Raw genomic sequence first — 27,941 nt, 5'->3', positions numbered from 1 at the left:
ACAGCCGTGAGACTCCACATCATCTCTGCTCTCTGACTAGCGGACATCATTTCATTTCAGAATAATTAGTGACAGCCCTCGAGTCCCACATTGTAATTATATTCCTTTCTCTATTTGAAATAAGAGACTTAATTGAAATGGAAAGAAAAAGCAAAGCATATTGCTGACTTGACTAAAACTGTCACTTGCATTAATCCTTGATTTGAACATGCACTAAAAATAGAATACAAGCAGCTGACATTTTTCTTTAAAAAGCCCTTTCCATCTATATTTAGAAAATCCTGTGTCAAGCTTCACAGAGATCTTTACACAGACAGTAAGTGTGTCCATAAATAACCCTGTACATCTCCCCTGGTAACAATACATAACACAGTCTGGATTTCTGGGAATTCAACACCCCCTGGCCAGCTGGGTTGTTCTCAACTCTCAGGGCTTCATTTTAAAAGGAAACTTCCCCTTATTGATTCCATATAAATCAGCTTGTCCATTTTTAACTGTATAGATTTTTGTGCTTGTTGTGTTTAATGTCATTCTTAGCTCTTATTGTATTAATATTTCTTCCTTTTGGACGAAAGAATGTAACTCTATGAAACTAGACTTTTTTTTTTATTATTCAAAAGCTAAACCTGAACCAAAAAAAGAGTTGTGCCAATGGGCAACAGTTTTTGTCAGTCTGTAGAACACATTATTCTCTATTCGTTCTGGGGTCCTGAACATAAACCATCCTTGAAGTGCCTAGTCATGTTGTGTTTCTCTCCCCTTCTCTTTCACTGTGTGTGCTGCAGGTGGGAGAGTTCAGAGCTCATGCTGCCGAATGGACAGCCAATGTCACGGCAGAGTTCAAAGAAACCCGCAGGCGTCTAAGTGTGGAGATTTATGACAAGTTCCAACGGGCTACCTCCATCAAAAGGAAGCTCTCTGCAGAACTCGCTGTCAACCACAGTCAAGATCTGACCCCTTGCAAGAGAACCCTGTCAGTCAACCACCTCACCAGCGAGAAGGACATCTTGCCCGCTCTAACAAAGACAGACAGCATTTATATGAATGGTTTGACTCCTCACTGTGCGGCAGAAGATATTGCTGTGATTGAAAACATTAAGTAGTGCTGACTTTGGATGCTGATCCTTGGAGAAGCTCTTGGCTTAAACTAGCCATATACTTCCTTTTTTTCCTATCCATGATTGATGCTAGTAGCATTTTATACATGTGCATGAGTTCAACAGAAACCACCACGATAGGGATTCAGTGTCACCGTCATGTCTCTTCAGACACAAGATGAATGGAATTTCTGTTGTTGATAGATGCTGGAGCAAGCAACATCCAATGCCTTTTTGTGCTCAGACTGTTGTTCATTTCTCCTAATGTGCCATATGGCCTAACGAATGAATTATATTTGTTTATGTTAACAATGTAGCTTTGAGGGATCAGTCCTTAAATTTTCAGGGTCTACCTTACTGAGCCTAGGAATGGACCATTTATGGACTACAACACATTTGTAAATGGCAAGAAATTCTTATGCAGCCTTTTACCTAAGAAATTTTTGTCAGTGCCTTATCTTTTGAAGAAACAGAACCTCTATAACTCTTGTATGGTTTGTGTTTGTTTGTTTATTTGTTTTTTGCATGAGTAATGTATTTCATTTGAGCTTTCATCTTGCCTGAAATGATGATGTTTTAAAGGTGTCTTTAGTGAAGATACCAGCATTGAGAATGGATGCCAAAAATCAACAGACATCAAAGCCACACTCCTAAATCTAGCTTTAAAGGCACTGCAGTTACAAGAGTTGCAAAAATGTCCCCTGAAAATATTTATTTTACTCCCATCCAGGTGATGCATGCTCACACTATATTAGAACCAGACCTGTAGAATTTATGGATCCATTTTGAGTTTTATTTTTCAAGCATTGTTCAGCAATGTTATCCCATGTGTCAGATTACCAAAAATCTCCAGTTATGTGTAATTAAATTATTTGCTAGATGACAAGAGCAAGTAGAAGTTAATACTATGTGGAAATGTTTTAAATTGGTGCATTCTAATAACCATACTCATGAAAACATGACAGAAAAATACCACAGCAATTTCTAATAATCATAAATCTGCTGTCAGAAAGTTAATCTATGAAAAGAATTTTAAACTTTTTATTTAAGCCAAGTCACACCAGGCACCTACTGGATCCTACTGGATCTTTCTGAATGTCACACTGTACATTGGTTGCCTACACCGGAACTGTGACTGATGTGGGAATGCAATTGAAACTGGTATCACTGTGACTTTCTACATATAAACTACAGACTTCTCTGAATACAAATACAGACATGAAGGAAAGCTGATAAATAGCACAATCGGAATGCTAATGATTGTTCAGATAGGACAGGCTGATGATACGCAGATCTGAAACCAATCCTTGGGGTTTCTGTGTTTGTTTTAAAGAAAAGCATTGACTTTAATTCTATATCTGTTGTTTTGTTTATAGTTGTGTTGAGATTCAGAAGGAATGCAGGATAAAAACAAGGAATGGATAATTTTGTCTTTTTTAAATTTTTTCATATTTTAGTCTATCGTAAGCTGGCTGTACATAAAATGAACATAACAAGCCCTAAGGGAATAATTTAGGCTCTGTGCAAATTAAAGAAAAATTAGACTTTGTTGATTGGCCATGATGAAAATGACAAATTTGTAGCATTTCTGACCATTAGATAACATACAAAATATGAATGTTAATGTTCTGGATGCTTAATCTTGTTCTCTGATTAATCAAGCTATCAGTGTAAATATCAGTCAATTAACATTTACAGAGAGTAAGCTTTTAAAATAAGGAAAGTTCCATGAAATAGTACCAGGCCATGCTCTTTTAAAAGAAAAAGACCCCTGTCTCTCCCAGCACAGTGTTCTGAATGTCCACGTGGTGAGAAGCTCTTCTTGCCATGTATAAACTGTGAATTGTAATGAAAAATAAAGTTTTTACTTAAAATAAGCTTTTCTGAGTCTTCTGCTTGCTGCTGCCCCACCAGAATGCTGAGAAATCACTTGAGACACCAGCTGTTCGAGGGCTCGAGGGTAACAGTTTTTATACTTGTTTGCAGCCTGTTTAAATTTAAGCAGTCTTAACAATGAAAAGAAGAACTTGACTCCAACAATCAAAACCTTTTCTCTAAATGTCAAACAATAATGTTCTTCGGGTTGCTACACCTTTAAATGTTCTTTTGTGGCTATTTTTTAAAGGAATTTGGCAGGACTGAATTTCAATACTAATACACTTTTCAATTAGAAAGTATAAGCCTTGGAATGTATATATTGTGACAGACCCAGACCAGTTGGGGGCAGGAATCTGGTAGAAGGCAGATATACTGGCCACTGGATGAATAGTTTTCTGTTCCCTGAGTGACCAGAGCAGGGGCTGCCCTAGAGCAATCAAGAACCTGCTAGAACCAATTAAGATAGGCAAGCGAATTAAGGCACCTGGAGCCAATTAAGAACTTACTAGAATCAATTATGGCAGGCAGGCTAATCAGGACACCTGGTTTAAAAAGGACCTCCCATCAGTTAGTGGGGCATGTGCAAGGAGCAGGGAGTGAGAGGGTGTGTTGCTGGAGGACTGAGGAATACAAGCGTTATCAGGCTTCAGGAGGATAAAGAAGGTGCTGGGGGGAGGCCATGGGCAAGTACCCAAGGAAGTTGTAGCTGTCATGCAGCTGATACAGGAGACATTGTAGACAGCTGCTATCCACAGTGCCTTGGGCTGGAACCCAGTGCAGAGGGCGGGCCTGGGTTCCCCCCCCCCATCTCCCTAACTCCCTCTCTGACACAGGCGGAGTTGACCTGGTCTTGATACAAACCAGAGGGGAAGGTCTAATTTGGGAAGGGATCTGACCTGTCCCCAACCCACTAGGTGGGACAACAGAGACTGCGGAGACTCCCCATGCTGGCCAGTGATGAGGTTAGCTGAATAAATGGCAGGTTTGAGCCTCTAGCAAAGGCGGGCAAACTGAGGGCTGCCATGAACCTCTAAGGCGAGCAAATCTGCCAGAAAGCGAAGGACCCACCAAGGCAGAGGAGGAACTTTGTCACAATATATACTGTATAAGTCCCTTCCCTTGGAATATACTGTATCTACTGATATACTCTTTTGTATGATATCTAACACTTAAATTCACCAGGACAAAATAAGTGCCAAACTGAACCCTGATTTACACTTTTGAAACTCCACTGAAGTCAATGAAGTAACAGAGAGCTGAATTTGGCTCTAAAACTAGCAACACTGAGTCAGCAATCTTTAATCTTTAAGCCGAACTATATGTAATAAAATAAACCAAAGGTGATCAAGAAATTAAAGTTATCATGCTATCCACAGACATTTCTTAGATATCATTTCAGGAGTGGAATGGGTCCCCCTTATCTCATGGCCTTTTTCCATTGTTCGATTCATTGTGTAAATGTACAAAAAAACGAGGAGTTCTGTGGCACCTTAACGTCCAACAGATTTATTTGGGCATAAGCTTTTTTGGTTAAAAACCCCACTTCTTCAGATGCATGGAGTGAAAATACAGATACAGGCATGAATATATATTGGCACATGAAGAGAAGGGAGTTACCTTATAAGTGGAGAACCAATGTTAAAGGCCAATTCAGTCAGGGTAGATGTGGTCCACTCCCAATAATAGATGAGGCGGTGTCAATACCAAGACAGGGAAAATTGCTTTTGTAGTGAGCCAGCCACTCCCAATCCCTATTCAAGCCGAAATTGATGGCGTTAAGTTTGCAAATGAATTGTAACTCTGCAGTTTCTCTTTGAAATCTGTTTTTTGAAGTTTTTTTTGTTGAAGAATGGCTACTTTTAAATCTGTTATTAAGTGTCCAGGGAAATGGAAGTGTTCTTCTACTGGCTTTTGTATGTTACCATTCCTGATGTCTGATTTATGTCCATTTATCCTTTTACATAGAGACTGGCCGGTTTGGCCAATGAACATAGCAGAGGGGCATTGCTGGCAGATGATGGCATATAGCACATTAGTAGACATGCAGGTGAATGAGCCCCTGATGGTGTGTCTGATGTGGTTGGGTCCTATGATGGTGTTGCTAGAGTAGATATGGGGACAGAGAAGGCAATGGTATTTGTTACAGGGATTGGTTCCTGGGTTAGTGTTTTTGTTGTGTGGTGTGTAGTTGCTGGTGAGTATTTGCTTCAGGTTGGGGGGCTGTCTGTGAGCGAGGATTGGATTGCCTCCCAAGGCCTGTGAGAGTGGGGGATCGTCCTCCAGGATAGGTTGTAGATTGTTGATGATGCACTGGAGAGGTTTTAGCTGGGGGCTGTATGTGATGGCCAGTGGAGTTTTGTTATTTTCCTTGTTGGCCTGTCCTGCAGTAGGTGACTTCTGGGTACCCGTCTCGCTCTGTCAACCTGTTTCCTCACTTCCCCATGTAGGTATTGTAGTTTTAAGAATGCTTGATAGAGATCTTGTAGGTGTTTGTCTCTGTCTGAGGGATTGGAATAAATGTGGTTGTATCTTAGGGCTTGGCTGTAGACAATGGATTGCGTGATGTGTCCTGGATGGAAACCGGAGGCATGTAGGTAAGTATAGCGGTCAGTAGGTTTCCAGTATAGGGTGGTGTTTATGTGACCATCACTTATTTGCACTGTAGTGTCCAGGAAGTGGATCTCTTGTGTGGACTAGTCCAGGCTGAGGTTGATGGTGGGGTGGAAATTGTTGAAATCCAGGTGGAATTCTTCAAGGGCGACCTTCCTGTGGGTCCATATGATGACCCATAAATGTAATGACTGGAGCTTGACACTGAGAGTCAGAGCTCATCAGTGTGTAAATTCTGCACGGTTCATTCTGGGTGAGCCATGTTAAGCGGGGTTCAGCAGCAGGTATTGGTTCATTTGGGTGGTTCAGAACTCATACTTCCAGGAGAAACCCACAGCCACCCCCTGCAACTAGGTGTCTTCAGAGAGATCATCTTCCTGAGGCAACAGCCCCCTTCGCCCTAACAAGGGTCTTCCAGATGCCAGATAGCTGTTTCCTCCAACAAGGGTGGACCTCCTAGGGATATGCTTCATTCCATTCCCCAATAGCAATGTTAACAAAATAAATACTTTGTTAACAGGCAACAAAGATGCCTCATAATTCTTAATGCAGTAGTGAGGAAAACCCTGAGAGCTTTATCAGCTATACACTTGATACCTTCCTAAGGTTTCCTAGTTAACATGCTAGGGGATTATCAGGTCTCTGCACTCCCAGATGCACTATATGGATTGGGCAGCAGTGACCTATACAAGGCCTTTCTCCTAAACCATTCTCAGCACTTCTGAAAACCAAGAGGATTGAGAGTGCCACCAGCCACAAAGAGAGGGCATAGGGATGGGGAACAGGACCCTGTGGCCTACTGAAAACATTTATTGTAATGTGTGGTTGCCCTTGGATTTAGGATAAGGGGATAGTTGTAGGGGATTTAGCAGGAAGGCACCTGTGAGAAGGGCAGATGGGGGGGCTAAATGAACCCCATCTTCCTACTCTGATATCTTGAGGTTCTGGACTGTGCTTACATTCATCACATTCCTTACTACTGAATTCTATTCTTAACTCTGCCACTGATTTGCAGTGTTCCCTGGGCAAGTCACTTAGGCACAAAGTGTTTATTAATTGTGTGTGCTTTTGGGAGTCCTGCTTGAGACACTTTGGGCCTGATTTTAAGAGAGGCTGAGCATGTTACATTTAATGGGAGCTGCTGGTGCTCAGTACCTCTGAAAATTAGGACCACGGGTTGGACACTTAAAACCTAGATCATCCAAAATCATAGAACACTATTTGTCTCCAGTTATCAAGCTCTAATGGGATATTTTAAGAACACTTGCTACCTCAGAGACTGGCTGTGAGGTGTAAATTGTTTTAAGATCCTAGGATGAAAAGCACACTATTATTATTACTACTTGTTAAATCATTTTAACATTTATTCACAATGATATTTGGAGAGGGAAGAATCCTGTTTAAGACTTCAGTACACAGGGAATCTGTAAATTTTTTATATCTCTTAAGAAATTCTCTCTTTTCCCTTTAAATTGTAGGCCAAATCTTGTCTTAATGGGACAAAGTATAGCTGGATTTGGCCTTTATTTGTAAAATGTTTTGTTCTAGTGTTTAGACGTTTAGTGAATGAAGACAAAAATATGCAATAGGCTAGATGGTGTAAATCGGTGGAGTTCATATGACCCAGTACCATTAATTTTAGTTGAAGATTTCTCCCCTCCTCCCACACTGCCCCAGATATAGAATCCTATCACACATTCTATAGGGGCTGAACATGTATTTACACAGCTTGTTGAAAGATATCATCAGATTTTTCTTTTTTTTTCTTTTTGTCTGAAACATACTGACAAAGATACGTGTTTTAACATAAAAATCAGATCTTCTTTGTCTTTTGAAGTCCCAAGACAGCTCCTTTTTTCCTTCCAGATGTGTTAAATTATTAAATACACTAATCCAACATAGTCAATGTAGAGCCATAATAACCTTTGTTATGACTGCACCAAATTCCCTTTTTAGACCTATTTTCCTTTGTATGTGCAGAGAACTGTTCTCAGCCTGCCAAGTCTGGGCAAGATTTTTACATATCACTTTGGTAGAGCGTAATTTTCAATTTCACTACTAATGAACTCAAACCAATAGCACAAAAAAAGGACAGTCATAGAAGCTCCAAAATGACTCGACTGATCTGACATGTTGTGACCTTTGCAGGCTCAAATGCCACCAAACGATATGACTCATTTCTTTCTCCTTGACAGATAACACACTGTATTAGTAAACCTGAGCTGAAAGCTGTCAGTGGAGCAGTTGGATAAAACCTCTGTTGTCTTTGCCATTGCCTGTGCTATGTCTGGTACAACAGGCTTCCTATTTGGTGGAATTCTCTAATATGACACTTTTGGATTCCTCAGATGATATACAGTAACTACTTTGCAAGCACACTGCTGACAATGTCATTCTAACTTATGCCCTGAAGCATAACCCTGGGGGGGGGAGGGATAGCTCAGTGGTTTGAGCATTGGTCTGCTAAACCCAGGGTTGTGAGTTCAATCCTTGAGGGGGCCACTTGGGAATCTGGGGCAAAATCAGTACTTGGTCCTGCTAGTGAAGGCAGGGGGCTGGACTTGATGACCTTTCAAGGTCCCTTCCAGTTCTAGGAGATGGGATATCTCCATTATTATTATTATTATTATGAGGCGTCATACGTAGGCTGCACAACCACAGGAGGAATTGTGACTAAGAGTCACAGAGTGGCAATTCCGTCTCGTCTGACCTGATTGGTGGGGGAGAGAGCTTACCTTTGCCCAAATTACCACTGTGCTCTCAAACAGCCTGCATGGGGTGGGGATGGGGTGGAGGAGAACATTAACCCCAAAAGACCTTGTGGATAGAGGGCTATATGCTATAACTGGAAGGCTGGAGAATTTCCATTTTTTTTACATTGCTGTTCTGGAAACCAGGAACCATTAAATCAACTTGTTGAAAAAGTTTACAAACCTAATTATTTATCGTAGAATAATTCTGTGTTACTCTTTGTTCTATCTTACGCAGTAGCTGATATACTGCTTTGTTCTGGGATCCAATTTGTTTGTGCCTCCTACCATAATATGAAAATGTTGAGTCCGTCCATTTTAAAATTACAATACCAAATTCAGCAATAGAGATTTTACTGTTCTTAATACCAATTTGGCATGGTACAATTTGGTTCAGTGAAAGATCAGTATTTTTTTTCAGAATCTAATGACTTTTTACGCATCAGGAGCAATCTTTTTCCATCAGTGATGACAGGGGCAACTCTGTAAGTGTTCTATTTTCTGGCTATTATATCTTGGTCCTAAGTAAGAATTAACCATTCCAGAATATGTAACAAGTTTCCCACAAATTTCATGAATGTTGTAACATTAAGACCACTCTCATTGCTACACAGCTAATTATAGAGAAAACAACTCGCCTTTCTATGCTTTGGAAATAATACACTATGACAGGGCCCCCGGTATCTAAAGCTTTTTGTGAGTTGAATCATAATAGCAGAATTCCGTCATTTCTTCTCCATTGTTACTAGTCATTGCTATTTGCATTTATTAGACAGCTTGGGTATAGCACCATGTCGATAGAAGAAAGGAGAGTATTTCTGTAGTCATGTTTACGACGACTTTTGCTAGTAAATCTGCTTAGTGGCTACTCCTGAAAGGGATTTACTTTATTAACCCAATTGTTAATGCTAGCTAATCATAGAGAATAAATGCACGCAGACAGATCTTCCTTCTCCAGAGAAAGACATGTGATGTGCATACAATAAAGAACCAGCTGGGGAAAACTCATCCTCTAGTTAGTAATAAATAACAGTATTTTCTGGTGGATGAACAGCAGCTTGAAATGACGTTTTTAATTATAAAGACCAATGCTATCTACTACAGATTTTTACCACTAGTAATTGGATACTCTGTATTACATAGCTGGGTCTAAAAAGTGTTTGCAAAAATGATACATACGAGTTTTCAGCATCACTGAAGTTTAGCCAAGTTTGGTTCAGAGAGACAGAGACTAAATTTGCTAAATTTACTTTAGGCCAGACCATGAGCTGGTGTAAACTGGCTTAGCTCCATTCATGCCAATTTAGAGCAGTCTAGGATCTGGCCCTACACTTATCTGGCTTTTGCCTTGTCTGTTAAGATGGTAGTAATAATACCTGGGTCTTTTCAGAAGTTAAGGAACCAAGGCCGGCTCCAGCATTTCTGCCGCCCCAAGCCAAAAAAAAAAAAGCCGCGATCACAATCACGACCGGCTGCGGCAATTGGGAAAAAAAATAGCCGCGATCAGCGGCGGCAGGTCCTTCGCTCCTAAAGAGAGTGAAGGACCTGCCGCCCCTGAATTGGCGCAGGTGCCGCCCCTCTCCCTTGGCTGCCCCAAGCACCTGCTTGTTAAGCTGGTGCCTGGAGCCGGCCCTGTAAGGAACCCTTAAATAGGACAAATTAAGATTTATCTTAAAGTTGTCTTCAAGATGGTCATTTTGTCCAAAGTTTCCCCTTATTTTATACTGCTCAGAATTTTCCTGAAATAAATCATCTGTGGAAAAACCAACTCAGATTTCTGAGTTTTTCTTATACCTAATTCTTGGGAAAATCCACGGGGCCAGATCCTCAGATAATGTAAGATGACATCAGTGGAGCCACATTGATTTACACTAGCTGAGAATATGAGCAAAAGAGCCATTCTTTCCAAATACGGGCTGTGCTTGCACAGAGTGGGAAGTGTTGACTGCAGAGAGCCATTTCCTGCTCCCTAACTCAGGACTACTAACTCCTGGTATAAGTTGGAGCAGGAGAGGTGCTGCTGTAATTTAAACCACTGGCGCAAAATCCTTTAATCTAGTGGAGCTTGAGATTTAGAAGAGTGTAGCTCCTCCCTCCCCTGATGCCCTAGACAGGGTGATTGGCATAAGAAGTAATGCCACCTTTGCCAGCTAAACAGCAGCAAAGATTCCTCCTACACAGCGGGGGAACACTTCAGTGGGAATCGCTGGCTGGTGTGAGGCCAGTGTCTGCAGAATGGAGCAGAGAATTCACCCAATAGTCCCAGAAATACTTGCTTTCCCACTTCGTAATTCACATTGGATGTGAATATCAATTTCAGTAGAATACATCTTCTTGTGCTACAGCAAAACAGCAATATTTATTAGGCTCTGCTATGCAAAGTGGTGATAAGAGAAATATGCCCCTTACTGTGTGAGTATAATTATCCCTAAAGCTTATAGGCACAAAAGCTTCTTTTCCTTCTGGAGGACTCAGAAATGAACTTCCACATAAGGCGAATGCTGTTGCTAGCTCAGTTCGTGCATTAAAAATGAATTTATTCCATCTTATTTCAGTGCCAAGCAAACAACAAAGATTGTGTATCGTGAGAGGTGAACAAAGCTTGTTCTTTAGCCTTCGTGTTGGGGGTATGAAATAAGAAATAGGTTTAGGGCCTGTAGGATTAAAGCAGCCACATGGAATAAGGAGTCACTGGTAATGATACTGGCACCTCCATGAAGCCTCAGGAACTGCATTTCATCTTGGGGGTGGGGATGGGGAGAGGTTGGAAGAATGAAATCCAACCTGCCAAGCTAGGATCAGAGCTGCAGCCCAATCTCACCTATGGCGCTGCCGCTCCTCCTCTGAATTTGGTCAACATTTCTTATTAAATTAGAACTCTTTTTAAAACTAAATTAGCACATGTAATTTTCTAATTTTTTTACACTAGCCTGAAACATGAACATTGCGCCTTTTTTAAAAATTGGTGAATAAAAAAATGTGCTTCTTGGCTGAGAACCATATGTGCCAAGTTTAGACCTGAAACAATTTTTTATGGCCAGATTCCAATTTCAGTGAAAGTCCATTGACTTCGATGGAGTTACTCCATATTTCTTTGGTGTCATAGAGAGCAGGCTCTGACCCTACCACTCTAAAAGTGGAGAACGGCAATGGAAAATATGGATAGACTCTTAGCTACAGGGAATATAATAAGGTTTTTTCCCTTTTCATTACAAAATCAAACCCAATTATTCTAAGTTGAAAAATTCAATATGTAAATGTAAAATTGGCTAAAGAGATAAGAATAAGTAAGTGCCCATTATTATGTTGCTGTTTCAATCTGTAGGCTGTTAATTAACTTCATACATTTTTCTGTTCTTTAGACATCTTGCATAATGACTATGGTTTATTTAAACAATTTATTTGCTGTATGTATGTGGTTTGCACTCCTTTTGTTTTGTTCTATTAGAAATGAGTAGTATGAGCTCGATATAAAGGGCAAGTGCTGTATCTCAAAAAAGTGTATAAGGAACAGTAATGGTGGCTATAAGCATGTGCCTAGTGATGCAATAGGATGGATCTTTTCCTTTCCTTCAAATGAAAGGACATTATATGCTTGGAGTCCTTAAAAATGTAAGTTATCATGGAGTGTATGGCAGTCACATTTGCAATGAGAATTTCACTGTGATAATACAGCTGTCAAAAGGTACAAATCTCTGCAGCAAAAGGGCATACGTGAGCCATCCTCACTTATCAGACTATATCTACATCCATATTCCAGAATAAAGGCACGGGCAAAGGTTACACCAGCCAGATTCCACTTTCTCGTTGGTTAGGTGAGACTAATAACTTGATACTTTCTGGATTTTCCTTTGTCATCTAATTTTAGGCCCTCACTTCCTTGGGCTGTCTGCTATCACTTGCGTGGTTGCAGATGTGTTGCAGAGTGCCATTTGCTCATTGGGATGGTCTGCACAAATGAGGACTGTGTCTTCTCTCAGTTGATTTTGTGATCTATCTTTCTGAAGCTTCTCAATCTCTTTTTCTGCACTGCTGGAACCTTCTCATCAATTTGGTGCTTGGGGCTCAATAGACTATGACTGGAAAGATAGGCTGGTAGGCTATTTTAATGGCCTGGACATTCGTGGTATTGTGTGTGTTCCTTGTTCATTATTATTTCATTTCTTGTTTCTTTGAATGTGTGTAAATTCAGTATTTGAGAAGTGCTGCAGTGGCAGCCTGGGAGAATGGGGCCCTTTATAACTACAACAAACACAGGCTGGGCAGCAGCACTAGGACCTTCCCCACATTGTCTCCCAAAGGGCTTGAAACCTGGCCTGTGAGGGACCACTTGTATAGGTGAAAGTTCACCTCCAGTGCCCTTTAAATCTTTGGCCTCTCTGCTGAGACTCTGGAAAAGCTTGCCAATGGTGTTTTTTGTGATGTGATCATTTCACATCCTAACTGATGGCCCAGCTAAGGGGTTGTCACACATACTAGCAGTTTAATGGAAATAGCTCAGTGCTGGGGTTCAGTAGATTTGCACTCAGTTCCCAGCTTACCCACATGTTTCCCATGGGCAAGTCATAGTCTGGGGCTTGTCTTCACTGCATCATTATTTCGAGTATAACTCAAGTTTTTCCCCTAACCTGACTCTTGTCTACATCCAAAAATCGCTAGCTCAAGTTAAGCGGTGCTTTTAGCTCATGTTAGCTGGCACATAAAGGGGTGGGTTGAAGCTGGATTGCTGCTCTTGCTCCAGCTAGTGATATAGCAGGGAAGCAGTAGCTCCAGCTCATCAACTGTGAATCCAATCACTTTTGTGTAGCTGGAGTGTTGTTTTGCAGTGTGATTTTCCTCACTTCACTCTCATTCAAGCTAGGCTAGCTTAAGTGGAGTAACTCAAATGTACTAACTTGAGCTAACTGTGGCAAAGACGACAAGTCCAACATCTACGTTTCTCCTCTATTATTCATCTGTAAAATGGGAATAATACTTTCCTACCTTTCTGGAGTGTAGTGAGGATAAAACCCACTCATGATTATAAGGCACTTGCATACTTTAGCAATGAGGGTCACAAAAGTACCTAGATACTTTAGATAGATTGATACCATAGAAAGCATATGGGGGAAATTACCTACACTGTTTTTGTTGTGAAAATCTTTACAACTTGCATTTGCAAGTAACTATCATTTCCACATTTGTGGTATTCTCTGCATATAGGGAATATCCCAGTAACATTAATTAGGAAAAACTATAAAGATCTCAATGGCAACCATAGTGTATCACTAGAGAAAATCAAGGAGCATCAGCGAAATGCCCAGGAGGAAGGTGAATGTGTAATACAGGAAGAGATGGGATGCCTCTTCCTCTTCTTCACATTTATTGTGTTCATATTTCCCTAAGAAAATGTTTTGTCATATTTATTGCTAAAGGTTACTTAATGAATATGTTTTTTTTGGCCCAATAAAACTGTAAGGATAAAACAATTTATCAATGTCTGCAGCTGGCTTCTGTCATGCAGAGAGGCAGTTAAGCCAGACACGTTAGTCTGGTTCAGTTTTTTATTTTAGTATAGAAGGACGGAGAGGTGTGTGCAGACTAACTCTTGAACTTTCTAACTTCCAGCCCCCTGGCTTCCTGTTTCCCTCTAGCTGGCTTTGATCCTGAATGGCAGGATACTTTGTACTACTGCCGTAAAGATTCACAATTATTCCAGGAGCATCAGATACACAGATTGTGTTAAAAAGAAATTCTTAGCAAGGCTTGCAGCTCTCAGGTGAATTTTACTACTCAAGGAATTACTAAATGAGGTAAAAAATGTGTAAGACATTGCCTAAACGAAGGTTTAAAGATGTCTTGTTGGATCCTGTTAGCTTGCTCTAACACCTTCTAAAATTCTAGTCAAGACAAGATCAATCATTCTTTAGCATATACTAAACTGCTCAAGTTAAAGCCTAGGCTTCCCCCTTGGTTTTATTCAATCGGTTTAGCACATGTCTTTTCTCTAGTAGAGTTTTAGAAGGTGTTCATTAGACTGAGCTAGCTAAAGAGATCTAACATCACATTTTTAAATCCCAGTCTAGACAGACTATGTGGAGAACTGCCTTCCTATTAATTCTCATATGCTATAGTCAGTTAGTGTCTGTTATTGATTTCTGTACTCTATCTGAGTGGCTTGAAGTTAACAAGCTATGAAGTTCATTGCGCTCAGTACGAACAGATTGAAATTTCAGATATCAGCGTTCCAAGCACAGCACGTTTCATAGGCTCTTACCCTGCTCCCATTGAAATCAAGGAAAGTTTTGCCAGCAACTGTAGTGGGAGCAAGATTGGGCCCCACAGTATGTGGTTTAAACATGTGCCCAAAATATGCTATCGGTAGACCAGATCCATAGATATTTTTGGACAACAATTACAATGGCGCAGTTGCTGAAAGTGGGAGTAATGTCTGGAGTTGGCTGTTATAAATCAACGGACTATAAAAACACCCAAGTTGTTGTGCTTAATGTTTAATTTATGGGAAACTCGGGCATGGAAATAAAATGACAGGCAAGTGCAACCTAAGAATCTATGCAGACAGGAGACAAGATGTCTCAGGGGATTTGTTATGGGATGTAAAGTTTTATACCAAATCAAGGCATCTAGATTGATAGTAAATGAAAGTTGCCTAGTTCTCCTCAAAATACAACCATTACAGCTGGACAGCCTCATTGGCAGTCTCAGGAGAGACCAAGGATTGAATGGGTATAGAGGCAGAAACACACTCTCTGCACAGATGGACCCTCCAGAGTCCGTTTTGAGATACACTGGCTGGACAATGGGGCAGAAGTTTGTCTATGTACCTATTCTGTGTATAAACAAAGGGTGTCATTCTTCAAGGCTCATTGTTCAGAACCTATTCTCAGCTCTAAATGCATTGTTTAATTTCAAATATCTTTATATGAACAGGTATAGACACTGTTATTCTTTATTGTTGTCATTCTGGCATGGCTGCTCCATATTAATTTTTAAAAAGCAGCAGTATTTCAAAGTGTCCTTTTATTAACAAGGCCTAGCCTACATTTCTTGCACACCCAGAATCCCCTGTGAACTCTGATGTGCAAGGAATAGGTGAACAAGAAATGCATGATCATCTCCTTAGTGAGCAGAGCTGTTATTTAGAAATCAATTCTTCAACCATCAGACCGTATGGCAAAATTCAAATCTGCTATTTTGTTCTATTACAATCTGCCAACTTTTAATAGTATTTTTGTAGCAGTAGTCAAACATGATATGGTTTAAAAACCATTTAACCAAATGAATGTATGATCCTCAGTGGCAGTACAGTGAATGTCAATGGCCTATTTGCTGAAAACAGGGATATATTTTGTTTGGCGTCAGAAAACTCATTTGCTAAAAGTAAAAAGCCTAAATACTGGACATTAATGCACATATACTTTAATCAGTTTCATTTACATGTCTGCAACCCTAAAAGTCACCTGTCGTGTGTGTGTGTGTGTGTGTGTGTGTGTGTAAAACATCAACACACACACAAAACTTTAAGGTGAAGTTAAAGTTGTATGCTTTGATGGTTTGAGTGCATATATTAGCTTTCATTACAGTTAAAAAGTAAAACCCCAGGCAAAACATATAAGGTTGCACTCTAACTACCTTGATTCTACCCCTCTGTAGTGATGCCCTAAGGAATGAGACACTCAGGCTAACTTTGCCACCTACGTCTAACAGATTAAGTCATTCACGTTTTTGCGGTCACTATTTGCACATATAGGATGCTACTGCCATCCATGGTGCTACTCACATAGGAAGATATTGAGTGAAGGTGTCAGAATGGGGTCCATAGTGATTATGCTGTTTACAACTTTCTTTATGGTCATACAAAGTAAACAAACAAAACTTTACAAATTTCTTATTAAGGACTCCATCCTGCCATATGCTGAAGGTACTCAGGCCGCAGTTAAAGAAAGCACTTAAGCACCTCTGTCTGCCCTCTTACGCTAAGTCCATTTTTCATTGCTAAATTAAAAATTAACCACAAGTTAAGAAGTCTATTTAATATTACGTTTTACAGGTAAAAAAGTTGCTAGATTTTGGTTTTCTTAGCAACTCTGATGCAACGGCCAATGTTACAGAAATAAAAAGTAGACAAGTATCCAGCAAAGAAATCCAGGAAAATGTTTATATTTAGTACATTACTTTCTTTAAATGTCAAGGCAGAGGTGTGCATTGCTTATTTTTGAGCTGACCTTCTCCATAATCTTGCTGTGTTGTTAAAAAAAATTGGAATGTTGCCAACTTTCCTCTGTGAAACACCCCATTCATCTCTCTAGACCTTTATTTTTGATTCTTTGTTGGGTTGTTTGTTTTTATCCTATGAGATGTTAGATGTCTAGCACAGCTCCGAAGAAGTATAACAGATTAAAGATAATATATTATTTTGTCAAGAAGACAGGGCAAAAGAGGAAAACACACAAGCAGAATGGCCACATGGTGTGGATAATGATATGAACCCAAAAGGAACTAAAGCTTTTTTTTTTTAATGGATCTGCTGTTGAGAAACATTAATTTTAACTGGAAATCTGTGCTACTGAACCAACGAGACAGTGTATTTAAAGATTAATATAACAGCAGCAACAATGCAATAACAGACCAGGATTTGAAGGAAGTATCAGCTTTCCATCACATACTATAGATTCATGAATATGTTTTATTCTATGTTGCTCTATTTATACCCACAAAGAAGAGAGTATTCAGCAGTGAAACTATTCATTTTTTCTAATAAATTCATCCTTATTTGATCAATTCTCTTCCACATCTATAACCAAACAATTCACTGGTTGTATTGCCTGCAGTTCAGGGACCTTTTATCTTCTATAAGCCTCACATCGAGTGAAAAAAGAAACAAGTATTACATACACACAGTTTATTAAATATATACAGTCCAAGTCAGGTTTGTCTGCCATGCTTTGTGATTTCCAGTTCTGTTACCTTCGTACTGGCAAATCAATAGTAATTGATTTCAAGCTGGCCGATTGGTAATTTATTATGTCTCTTGGTACACAAATATGCTGATAAAACCAAGTAAGGATTGTCCAGGTCAAGCTGTATAAAGGGCCAGATTCCCATTGATTTCAATGGTCTTTACATCAGACCCTTAGCAACGCCTTTAAAAAAAAAATTCTACATAATTCTGTTCAACACTAGCTTTTGATTAAATAGTCCCAGCACTGGTGCTGATCCCTTCCACCAGAGGTCGATCCTTTCTTCTCCAGCACGAACAATGATCCATCTATACCAGATCTAGGACTACACCTCACACCCAAGTTTTATCTCATTCCCAATTTTTTTACAGACCAAAAGAGTAATTGAGGTGTTTGAGGGTTGGACAAGGATTTGATCTGTGATCGCATTATAGATTACTAGACCCAACCCAACTTTTGTTGAAGTTAAAAAATGGTCATGAAATTTTTTTTCCCCACAAGCCTCTAAATTCTTGGTTCCAGATTGGTATTTTCATGTCACTGTACCATGAAAGAAGCTATTCCCATAGCTGGTCTCGTTGAACTCAATGAGCTTTGCCATTGACGTCCACTGAGTCAGGATTTAATCTATAGGTTTTCTGACCTGGCCAGAACCAGGATGTATTTGGGGTCAGAGAAAGGGGGAGAGACAGATCCTGTTTACCTGATATCTCCAGCTGAATCCCTTCATTAAACAAAGTCAGTATTGCTATTCTGTTCTTGGGTGACTGGGCAATAAAATGGCAAATAAAATTCAATGTTGATAAATTAAAAGTAATACGCACTGGAAAACATAATTCCAACTACATATATAAAATGATGAGGTCTAAATTAGCTGTTACCACTCAAGAAAGAGATCTTGGCGTCATTGTGGATAGTTCTCTGAAAACATCCACTCAATGTGCAGCGGCAGTCAAAAAAAGCTAACAGAATGCTGGGAATCATTTAGGAAGGGATGGATAATAAGACAGAAAAATATCATATTGCCTCTATATAAATCCATGGTACATCTGCATCTTGAATACTGCGTGCAGATGTAGTTGCCCCATCTCAAAAAAGATACATTGGAATTGGAAAAGGTTCAGAAAAGGACAAGAAAAATTATTAGGGATATGGAACGGCTTCTGTCTGAGGAGAGCTTAATAAGACTGGGCCTTTTCAGCTTGGAAAAGAGACGACTAAGGGGGGATATGATTGAGGTCCATAAAATCATGACTGGCCGCTGTCGGAAGACAGGATACTGGGCTAACTGGACCTTTGGTCTGACCCATTATGGCCCTTCTTATGTTCTTATTTTGATGTATCATTTGTCAAAGGTAGTGTCCACATTGTGTCCTTCAGGCAAAATTTCCCCCTGCAACACATCTGACTGATTGCACTGGGAGTAGCATGTGCTTATAGCAGGGTAGAATTTGGTCTTCAGACTTCTGGGGGATATTTTCTGAACAGAATCTCCAAACCTTTATTTCCCACCCTACACTGCCGCTGTATTACCCCCTCCATTCTCCCAATTTCCCTTCCCCTTCCACACATATTTTAAATGTTACCAGTCAAGTAGCATCGTGATAACATCACTGAATCCAGTGGAGCCTCAGGGCTGAGTCCTCAGTTTTTAAATATAGATAGCATGAGGAAATCCAAATATTTTAAAGGAATTATTACTAGCTATACACGTCTGGAGCCATCATCACACTGTCTCTCAGCAGCAGAATTAAGACTGATGGTTGATATTGTTTTTCTATTGCACAACCACTCTGCCATTTACTGACATGTAATAGGCTAAAATCAGAAAAGACAGTATTATTGATGCTTATTTACCTCTTACTCCTCCTTGAGAGTGCTTCCCTATGATTTACTCCTAGAGACACTATTCAAGTAATTATATTATTGTTATTTTATTATGGTAATATTGACTATATTTCATTTATCAATGGGGAGATCTTATCAGCGTTCTTACTCTAGTCATAGTCAGACCACACAGATTTCCTCAGAAGTAAGTCTCTATTCTTCCCTGTACTTTCTTATATGCTTCCTTTACTTTGCTTTCACACTCTCTCCTTAGCACAATGGGACCCCAGTTTCAGCTGGGGACTGCAGGCGCTAATGCAATAAACAATAATTATAATAATTATTAATAATAGTGTTAGTAAGGAAAGGTAAGCAAGACCTGGTTTAGTGGTTTTGGATTAGGAGACCAAAAGTCATAATCATCCCATAGGGATGGAATTTGAGGATACCGATCATAGGGACAGTGAATTGCAAATGCTAAGGTTCTTGAGATCATGATGGAAATGAATGTGATGTTACTACAGTAGAACCTCAAAGATATAAACACCAGAGTTATGGACTGACCGGTCAACCGGACACCATGTGAAACCAGAAGTAACCAATCAGGCAGCAGCGGAGACCAAAAAAAAAAAAAAAAAAAAGTAAATACTCTACTGTGCCTGTAATTTCATCTTAAAGGTAGGCACATCTGGGCTGCCTGTCCCAAACCCTACCCATCCCCCTATCCCCACCTGTGGAGCACCCACTTACAGCTAGGAGTTGAAGATGCTGAGATTCACTGGCAAAACTGTGAGCCCCCACTGCCAGCCCAAGGCAGCTGAAGCAGGAGTAGCATTGGGGTCTGCACTGTTTTCCTGTAAGCTGTGGGTGCTGTTTTCACCTCCCCTCCCCCAGCTGTGGGGACGCTGTTCTCTCTCTCTCTCTCTCTCTCTCTCTCTCTCTCACACACACACACCCCCACCCACCCCCCTCTGGCCTGGAGGGGGATGTGCTGTTTTCATCACCACCACTTGGCGGAGTAGCAGGGGTAAGGCAGGCAGGTTCCCTGCCTGGCTCCACATGGGTCCCAGGAAGCGGGCGGCATATCTGGCTCCTAGGTGGAGGGGAAGCCACGGGGGCTCCGTGAGCTGCCCCCAGCCCTAGTGCCAGATTCACAGCTCCTATTGGCTGGGAAGCACGGCCAATGGGAGCTTCCAGGGCAGTGCCTGAGGGCAGGGGCAGCGTGCAGAACCACCTGGCTGCACCTCCACCTTGGAGCCAGAGGGTCATGTCACTGCTTCCCGGGAGCCGCCTGAGGTCAGCCCTGCCTGGAGCCTACACCCCCTCCTGTGCCCCAGTCCCCTGCCCCCTCCCACACCCGAACTCCCTCCTGAAGGCTGCACCCGAGCCGGCACCCCAACCCCCGGCCCTAGCCCTGAGCCCTCTCCCACACCCACACCTGTACCCCAAATCCCTGCCCCAGTCCTGAGCCCACATCCACACCCTGAACCCATCATTTCTGGCCCCACCCTGGAGCCTGCACCCCCAGCCCAGAGCCCATACCCCCTTCCCACACCCCAATCCCCTGCCCCAGCCCGGAGCCCACTCCCACACTCCGAATGCCTCGGCCCCACCCTGCAGCCCAGATCCCCCTCCTGCACCTCAAATCCCTCATCCCCAGCCCCACCTCAGAGCCCACACCACCAGCTGGAGCCCTCACCCCTTCCTATCCTAATCCCTTGCCCCAGCCCAGGGAAAATGAGCAAGTGAGCAAGGGTGGGGGAGAGCGAGGGACAGAGGGAGGGGGGTTGGAGTGAGTTGGGGTGGGGCCTCAGAGAAGTGAAGGGAAAGGGGTGGGGCCTCTGGAAGGATCAGGGCAGAGGGTGATGCAAGGGTGTTCAGTTTTCTGCTATTAGAAAGTGGGCAACAATACCAACACCACATCCACCCCAGTCGGGTGGGGGACAAGCTTGCCTGGGCCTGGAAAAGAAGCTGTCTGCAAGGAAGCTGTCTAGCTGCCTCTGGAAACCTGGCCAGGAGTGCGATGAGCTGGAGCTGCGTTTTGTTTGAAGAACAACTAGCCAAAAACTCAAAAGGTAATAACAAAATGTTTTTTAAGTACGTCAGAAGCAGGAAGCCTGCTAAATAACCAGTGGGACCCCTGGACAATCAAGATACGAAAGGAGCACTTAAAGATGATAAAGTCATTGTGGAGAAACTAAATTTATTCTTTGCTTCAGTCTTCACAGCTGAGGATGTTAGGGAGATTCCCAAACCTGAGCCGTCCTTTGTAGGTGACAAATCTGAGGAATTGTCACACACACAAGTGTCACTAGAGGATTTGGAATTAATTGATAAACTTAATAGTAAAAGTCACCGGGACCAGATGGCATTCACCCAAGAGTTCTGAAAGAACTCAAATGTGAAATTGCGGCACTATTAACTATGGTTTGTAACTTGTCCTTTAAATCTGCTTCTGTACCCAATGACTGAAAGATAGCTAATATAACGCCAATATTTTAAAAGGGCTCTAGAGGTGATCCCGGCAATTACAGATTGGTAAGTCTAACATCAGTACCGGGCAAATTAGTTGAAACAATAGTAAAGAATAAAATTGTCAGACACATAGAAGAACATAACTTGTTGGGCAAAAGTCAACATAGTTTCTGTAAAGGGAAATCATGTCTTACTAATCTATTACAGTTCTTTGAAGGGGTCAACAAACATGTGGACAAAGGGGATCCAGTGGACATAGTGTACTTAGATTTCCAGAAGCCTTTGACAAGGTCCCTCACCAAAGGCTCTTACGTAAATTAAGTTGTCATGGGATAAGAGGGAAGATCCTTTCCTGGACTGAGAACTGGTTAAAAGACAGGGAACAAAGGGTAGGAATAAATGGTAAATTTTCAGAATGGAGAGGGGTAACTAGTGGTGTTCCCCAAGGGTCAGTCCTAGGACCAGTCCTATTCAATTTATTCATAAATGATCTGGAGAAAGGGGTAAACAGTGAGGTGGCAAAGTTTGCAGATGATACTAAACTGCTCAAGATAGTTAAGACCAAAGCAGACTGTGAAGAACTTCAAAAAGATCTCACAAAACTAAGTGATTGGGCAACAAAATGGCAAATGAAATTTAATGTGGATAAATGCAAAATAATGCACATTGGGAAAAATAACCCCAACTATACATACAATATGATGGGGGCTAATTTAGCTACAACGAATCAGGAAAGAGAACTTGGAGTCATCGTGGATAGTTCTCTGAAGATGTCCATGCAGTGTGCAGAGGTGTCAAAAAAGCAAACAGGATGTTAGGAATCATTAAAAAGGGATAGAGAATAAGACAGAGAATATCTTATTGCCCTTATATAAATCCATGGTACGATCACATCTTGAATACTGCGTACAGATGTGGTCGTCTCATCTCAAAAAAGATATACTGGCATTAGAAAAAGTTCAGAAAAGGGCAACTAAAATGATTGGGGTTTGGAACGAGTCCCATATGAGGAGAGATTAAAGAGGCTAGGACTTTTCAGCTTGGAAAAGAGGAGACTAAGGGGGCATATGATAGAGGTATATAAAATCATGAGTGGTGTGGAGAAAGTGAATAAGGAAAACTTATTTACTTGTTCCCATAATATAAGAACGAGGGGCCACCAAATGAAAGTAATAGGTAGCAGGTTTAAAACAAATAAAAGGAAGTTCTTCTTCACATAGCATACAGTCAACCTGTGGAACTCCTTGCCTGAGGAGGTTGTGAAGGCTAGGACTATAACAGAGTTTAAACGAGAACTAGATAAATTCATGGAGGTTAAGTCCATTAATGGCTATTAGCCAGGATGGGTAAGGAATGGTGTCTCTAGCCTCTGTTTGTCAGAGGGTGGAGATGGATGGCAGAAGAGAGATCACTTGATCTTTACCTGTTAGGTTCACTCCCTCTGGGGCACTGGCATTGGCCACTGTCAGTAGACAGGATACTGGGCTGGATGGACCTTTGGTCTGACCCAGTATGGCCATTCTTATGTTCTTATGTTCAGAGTTACGAACATTTCAGAGTTACAAACAACCTCCATTCCCGACGTGTTCGTAACTCTGAGCTTCTACTGTAATTGAGCGTAGTGACATCCTAGCTTGAAAAAGGACAAATAGAAGATGGGGTGGTGCAGAGTGAATTCCTATCACAGCACAATCAAGCCATCATCATCAAACACACATAGTTTATTGAGGTCCATGCACCAGCCAGACTGACCATGGCTGATGGTGTCACACCAACCATCATGTAGTGAAGTTCCCAAATCTGGCTCAGTCCTGCAAATCCATGAATCTCTGGGGTGACCCCATACCTAGAGGAAAATGATCTTATGATTGTTGGAGAAGGTGAGGTAAGAAACATTTTAAAAGCAAATATAAGTAGTACATTTCCAAAGTGTGCCCTGTCTTCATTTGCAAGATAATGCCAATACAAAAGTAACTCTTTAGAATATACTACAACTGTTTTGTTTTAATAAACTCTTCTGCTTTTTATACAGATGTCATTCAGGAACAATTTCAAATGGAGTTTCCTATGTCAATATTTTATTGACTATGATCCTAATTTTCAAAAAGGGGCACTTAAACAGGAGAGCTAAATTCTATATTCAGTGTGCTGAGAATGGAAAGTAGGCACGTCGATGCTCATTTTACTTGCCTTAGCAACAATTAAAATGCCAAAATATAGGATTTGGCCATCCTGGTGAATATTTTCAACTGGGTGCCCAAAATTAGGCTATGTAATCCATATTTAGGTATATTTTCAAATGTGACTGCTCAACAACATACAGAAGTCAATGGACCTGCTCGGTGCTCAGCCCTTTAGAAAATCAAGCCACTTATTTAGGAGCCTAAATATAGAACTGCCAGCTTAACATCAAGCACCAGTTTGATCCCCTATTTAGAGGCCTTTATTTGAAAAATGGACCCCTTGTGCTCCAAGATATTTGTGGTAGTCCTACAAATTCTGCTATGAACAAAAAATACACTGATTTCTCTTCTTCAGTGCTTACTAGGTTCAGAAAATTCCCTCTCCCTTGCATGCCCATAGCTGTTTATGGAAAATATTAGTTGAAGCTTGGACACAAGCAAAAATCAAATATAGCTATGTGGAAAATAAATTCGTTTATACCAGACTGTATTGAATAAAGTAGTCGCAACTGCTGTTTTGCGTCACTCCCCAAGGCAGTAACAAAATTAGGGCATAAGTAGAAAGAACAGGCTTCATCCTCATACACATTGTCTCTTGTAAGTGAAAATATGAAATTATTTTTAAATACTTTCTTCCATCACTCAGAGTGCCTTATCAGACTTCCCCCATGCAGGCTTAGTCAGTGATGGGTGCTGTCTGGTGATCTGGAAAAAATGAGGTGAGTAATCGAGTCTTCTTTCCTGTGCACAGATGTCCACATCACAAAATCCATGATTTTCACAGAAATGCCTGAATGATTTAGGAGCACTAGTTCCACTGGGGAGTTGGGCAAATACGTATTTCTGAAAAATCTCACCCCCAACAACAAAAAATAAGAACACTTTTTTCAAAAAGCCAAAAGAAATTTGAGTTAATTCAAGTTCTGGGTGATTGTTCTTATTTTACATGGACTGGTTCACCCTCCTGGTCCTGATGGCCCAAATTTTGCATTTAGTGCTTATCCAAACAAATCTACCATTGACTTCTGTTGGAGTTTTGTTTGAATAAGTGTAACAGACATTGCCTGGGCAAACGATAGGGTTTGAACATGGCGGCTTCAGTGCTAAAAGCATGAGCCTTTACTGTCTGAGCTAAGGCTTTAAATCCATTGGCCAGAAGTTTCCTAAACCTCATCTGTGGGATCAATGAAGATTTAATTGGGCCAATGCGGAGTGGTCTGGAAAATTATATTCCTTATGTGAACCATCCACTGGAGAGTGGGCAAAAACTCCCTTGCTCCTAATGCAGTTTATATAAGTACTGCACAATTTGGTTTAGCATATGCAATGGAGCTGTTATTTGGGTCTCTTAGAACATATTTATTTGCATTTAGGAAGATAAAGATAACAATGAGGTTTAGGCATCCAGGCTGAGGTTGATAATGAAACACTTCATTCCTGTGCACAAGCAACACCTAGCAGAGGCCAATGTGTTTGGCAATATATTCAAAGTTAGGAAATCTCTCTTGCGTGAATGAATTTCACCGGAACAAATGCAGTGCATTGGGACAGCTTTGATAGTTGGTGCCAAAAAGCAAATGTTTGAAGAGCATTCCATACAGTGATCATGTATATGTCTTAGCACTCAAATGCAAATGGTACAGAACACATATGTGTCTATGTAGTCAAGAATTCACTGTAAAATTTCATTATTCAGTAAACAATGAAAAATATAAATGCAAAGTATTCTTATTGCTTTTAAATCTTTATCTAAATCTGACTTATATAACTGTATTTCAAAGGCACTTCTGTAAATACCTATCACTGGGAGATCGCAAAGCAGTTTACACAAACAGGGCCAAATTATACTCCAATTTTCATTGTTGAAAATTAGTAATATTTCAGTAGACATCAACGATGTGACTCCATGTTTATGCTGAGGGCAGATTTTGGCATCTCGCATAAATTAAGATTAATGAAAGCTCAGAGTACTTCTGTAAGGTAGGTATTGGTGATTCATAGATTTTTAGGGTCATAGAGGGTACTAAGATCATCTAGTCTAAACACAGTGGCCCATATCAACTAAATTTGATATCGTTTTTGACACTAGTTCAAGTTTACCTGACAAGTCCTATTTTCCATAAAACCATGTTGACTGGTATTAATTATGACACTATCCTCTTAATTCTTTATTGACTGAGATTCCATAGTTGGTGTTCCTATATTTTGCCTAGGTTTGAAGTCAGGCTATCTGGCCTATTATTTACCTAAGTCATTCTATTTATCCTTTTGAAATACTGTATCAGCACACCACCAATTTGTTACCAGTCTTCTGGATCTTCTCCAGGAACATACTTAAAGGATATATGGTAATACCACCTGTGGGATCGAATGCAGCAGCCATTTAACAACATACAGCAATACTTTACAACAATTTAGGACAGGAAAGAATACCATGTGTAAGTGAGCAAGCAGGGGGAATTTACATAGGCAGAATGTCATTATCTGAGCTAGGATTTGATCATGACATTAGGGTCAACATCTCTGTTTTGCAAATATTGTCATAGATTCTTTAATGATCACCAGTTGCCAAGACCTCATTTTGTTGTCTTCTCCAGAAGATGGCTCCTCCAGCAGCATAGTGCCCCCAGCACCATTGTGAGGCATTGGTTCACTATTGACTCAGAGTGAAGAATGCCACCCACTGAATCACCAACACTACTTTCTGCAGCATGTTTTGTAGCTGTTCCTTTGAGGTGTCCTATCCAAGTCCCAACCCAGCCAAAACCGCCTTACCTTAAAATCTGGCTACATCAAAGCACAAGTGATTGGATATTATATATCTAAGCTGTTTAAATAAAACAACACACATTTTTTCTGTCTCTTTTATTATTTAGATTTAACATGTTGCATAAGCCATGAAGACATTATCCTCCTAACCAAAGAAATAAAAGGTGGAGCATAAAAGTATGTAGTTGTCCTTTTCTAATCAAGGACATAACCAGAAGTTGCATGGTTCTTTTCAGGAGGGTAGAAGTTTGGATTTTTACCAGATTTTCCAAAAATATCTGGAATATGAGTTCCTGTTTCCATTGCTATGGGAGCTAATCTGCTTCTTCCTAATGTGCACTTCCAATCAAATCTAATGGAGTGCTTGTGGTGCCAGTGACATCAGTGATTTTACTGATTCCGTTCATGACAGCTTTATCTTGCTGTACGGACAAACTGTGCAATTTAACTTTTTTCTGCTGCTTTGATCCTCTGAGTGATTTTATATTTACATTTGGACAGCTTAAAAAATACCTATAGAACTGGGATCCCCAAGGATGTGCAGTTTTTTCCTAAGCTGAGTTTTGAATACTAATTGCCATGCAAATAAATAATTTTTAAATGTGTCTTAAGAATCTAATAGGAATGACCTTATTTTTCTGTTGGCTTTAGTCTTGTGTCACCAGTGGAACATTTTCATGTTTGTTAAAAATATTTCTGAATTTTAAGTTTGCCCTAGAGGTATTTACTTTGATTTTCTTTGTAACAAATTTATTTACATTATTTTTTAGCTACAGAAATATTTGCTTCCCCTTGCAAGAAAGTCAAATTGTTCCACCATTTTCAGAAGTGCTGAGTGCCCAGAACTGCCACTAAAGTCAATGGTAAGATATTCAACTATGGATTTAGGTGCCTAAGTTTAGGCATCCAAGTTTGAACATCTTGGTTTTAGTTTTAATGGCAGAGGTTGCCCTAAGTTAATGTCTTTTTTTAAAAAACTGAAAACTAAAGATTACACTTGTACAGGTGAAAGTCACATAACATGGCCATATAAGCTGGTTCTGTAATATTAGAATAATTTTAATTTGACATACAAAATTGGACCATTGATCCATCAAATTGATAATTCTGCCTGATGTTTCAGATTCCGGCCTGATGTTTCAGAAGAAGACGAAACATCCCCAAATTCATGTGGGCAGTTGTGCAATGCTGTACCTGTAAGATGGGAGTTTAATTTCTTTCTGATTCCCAAAAAAATAACTAAAATTCAACCAACAACTACAAACAAAAAGACCCCAACCTTTTAGACATCAAGATTTGAAAATCCCTATAACTGCTTGGGTACATACATACAGAATGTTACCCAGCCCTTTAAAAAGTTTCCAAACATGTATGTCAGTTTCTGTGTTTCTA

At 40.5% G+C, this 27,941-nt stretch overlaps 1 protein-coding gene across 3 annotated transcripts in view; it reads left to right on the top strand.

Moving 5' to 3' along the window:
• Window positions 1–2,968, top strand: part of KCNK2 (potassium two pore domain channel subfamily K member 2) — a 201,821-nt gene extending 198,853 nt beyond the window's left edge. For all 3 annotated transcript variants that reach the window (XM_054022787.1, XM_054022786.1, XM_054022788.1), the window contains one exon: window positions 786–2,968. In XM_054022787.1, coding sequence (XP_053878762.1) covers window positions 786–1,103 — 318 coding nt within the window. In that variant the 3' untranslated portion in view covers window positions 1,104–2,968. The remainder of the gene's footprint in view (window positions 1–785) is intronic.
• Window positions 2,969–27,941: the final 24,973 nt, after the last annotated feature.

The sequence above is a fragment of the Malaclemys terrapin genome, chromosome 3 (genome assembly GCF_027887155.1).
Source record: "Malaclemys terrapin pileata isolate rMalTer1 chromosome 3, rMalTer1.hap1, whole genome shotgun sequence".
In the NCBI taxonomy this organism is placed as follows: Eukaryota; Metazoa; Chordata; order Testudines; family Emydidae; genus Malaclemys; species Malaclemys terrapin.
The sequence above is the reverse complement of the archived record's forward strand: the minus strand, read 5'-3'. Positions and strand labels throughout refer to the sequence as shown.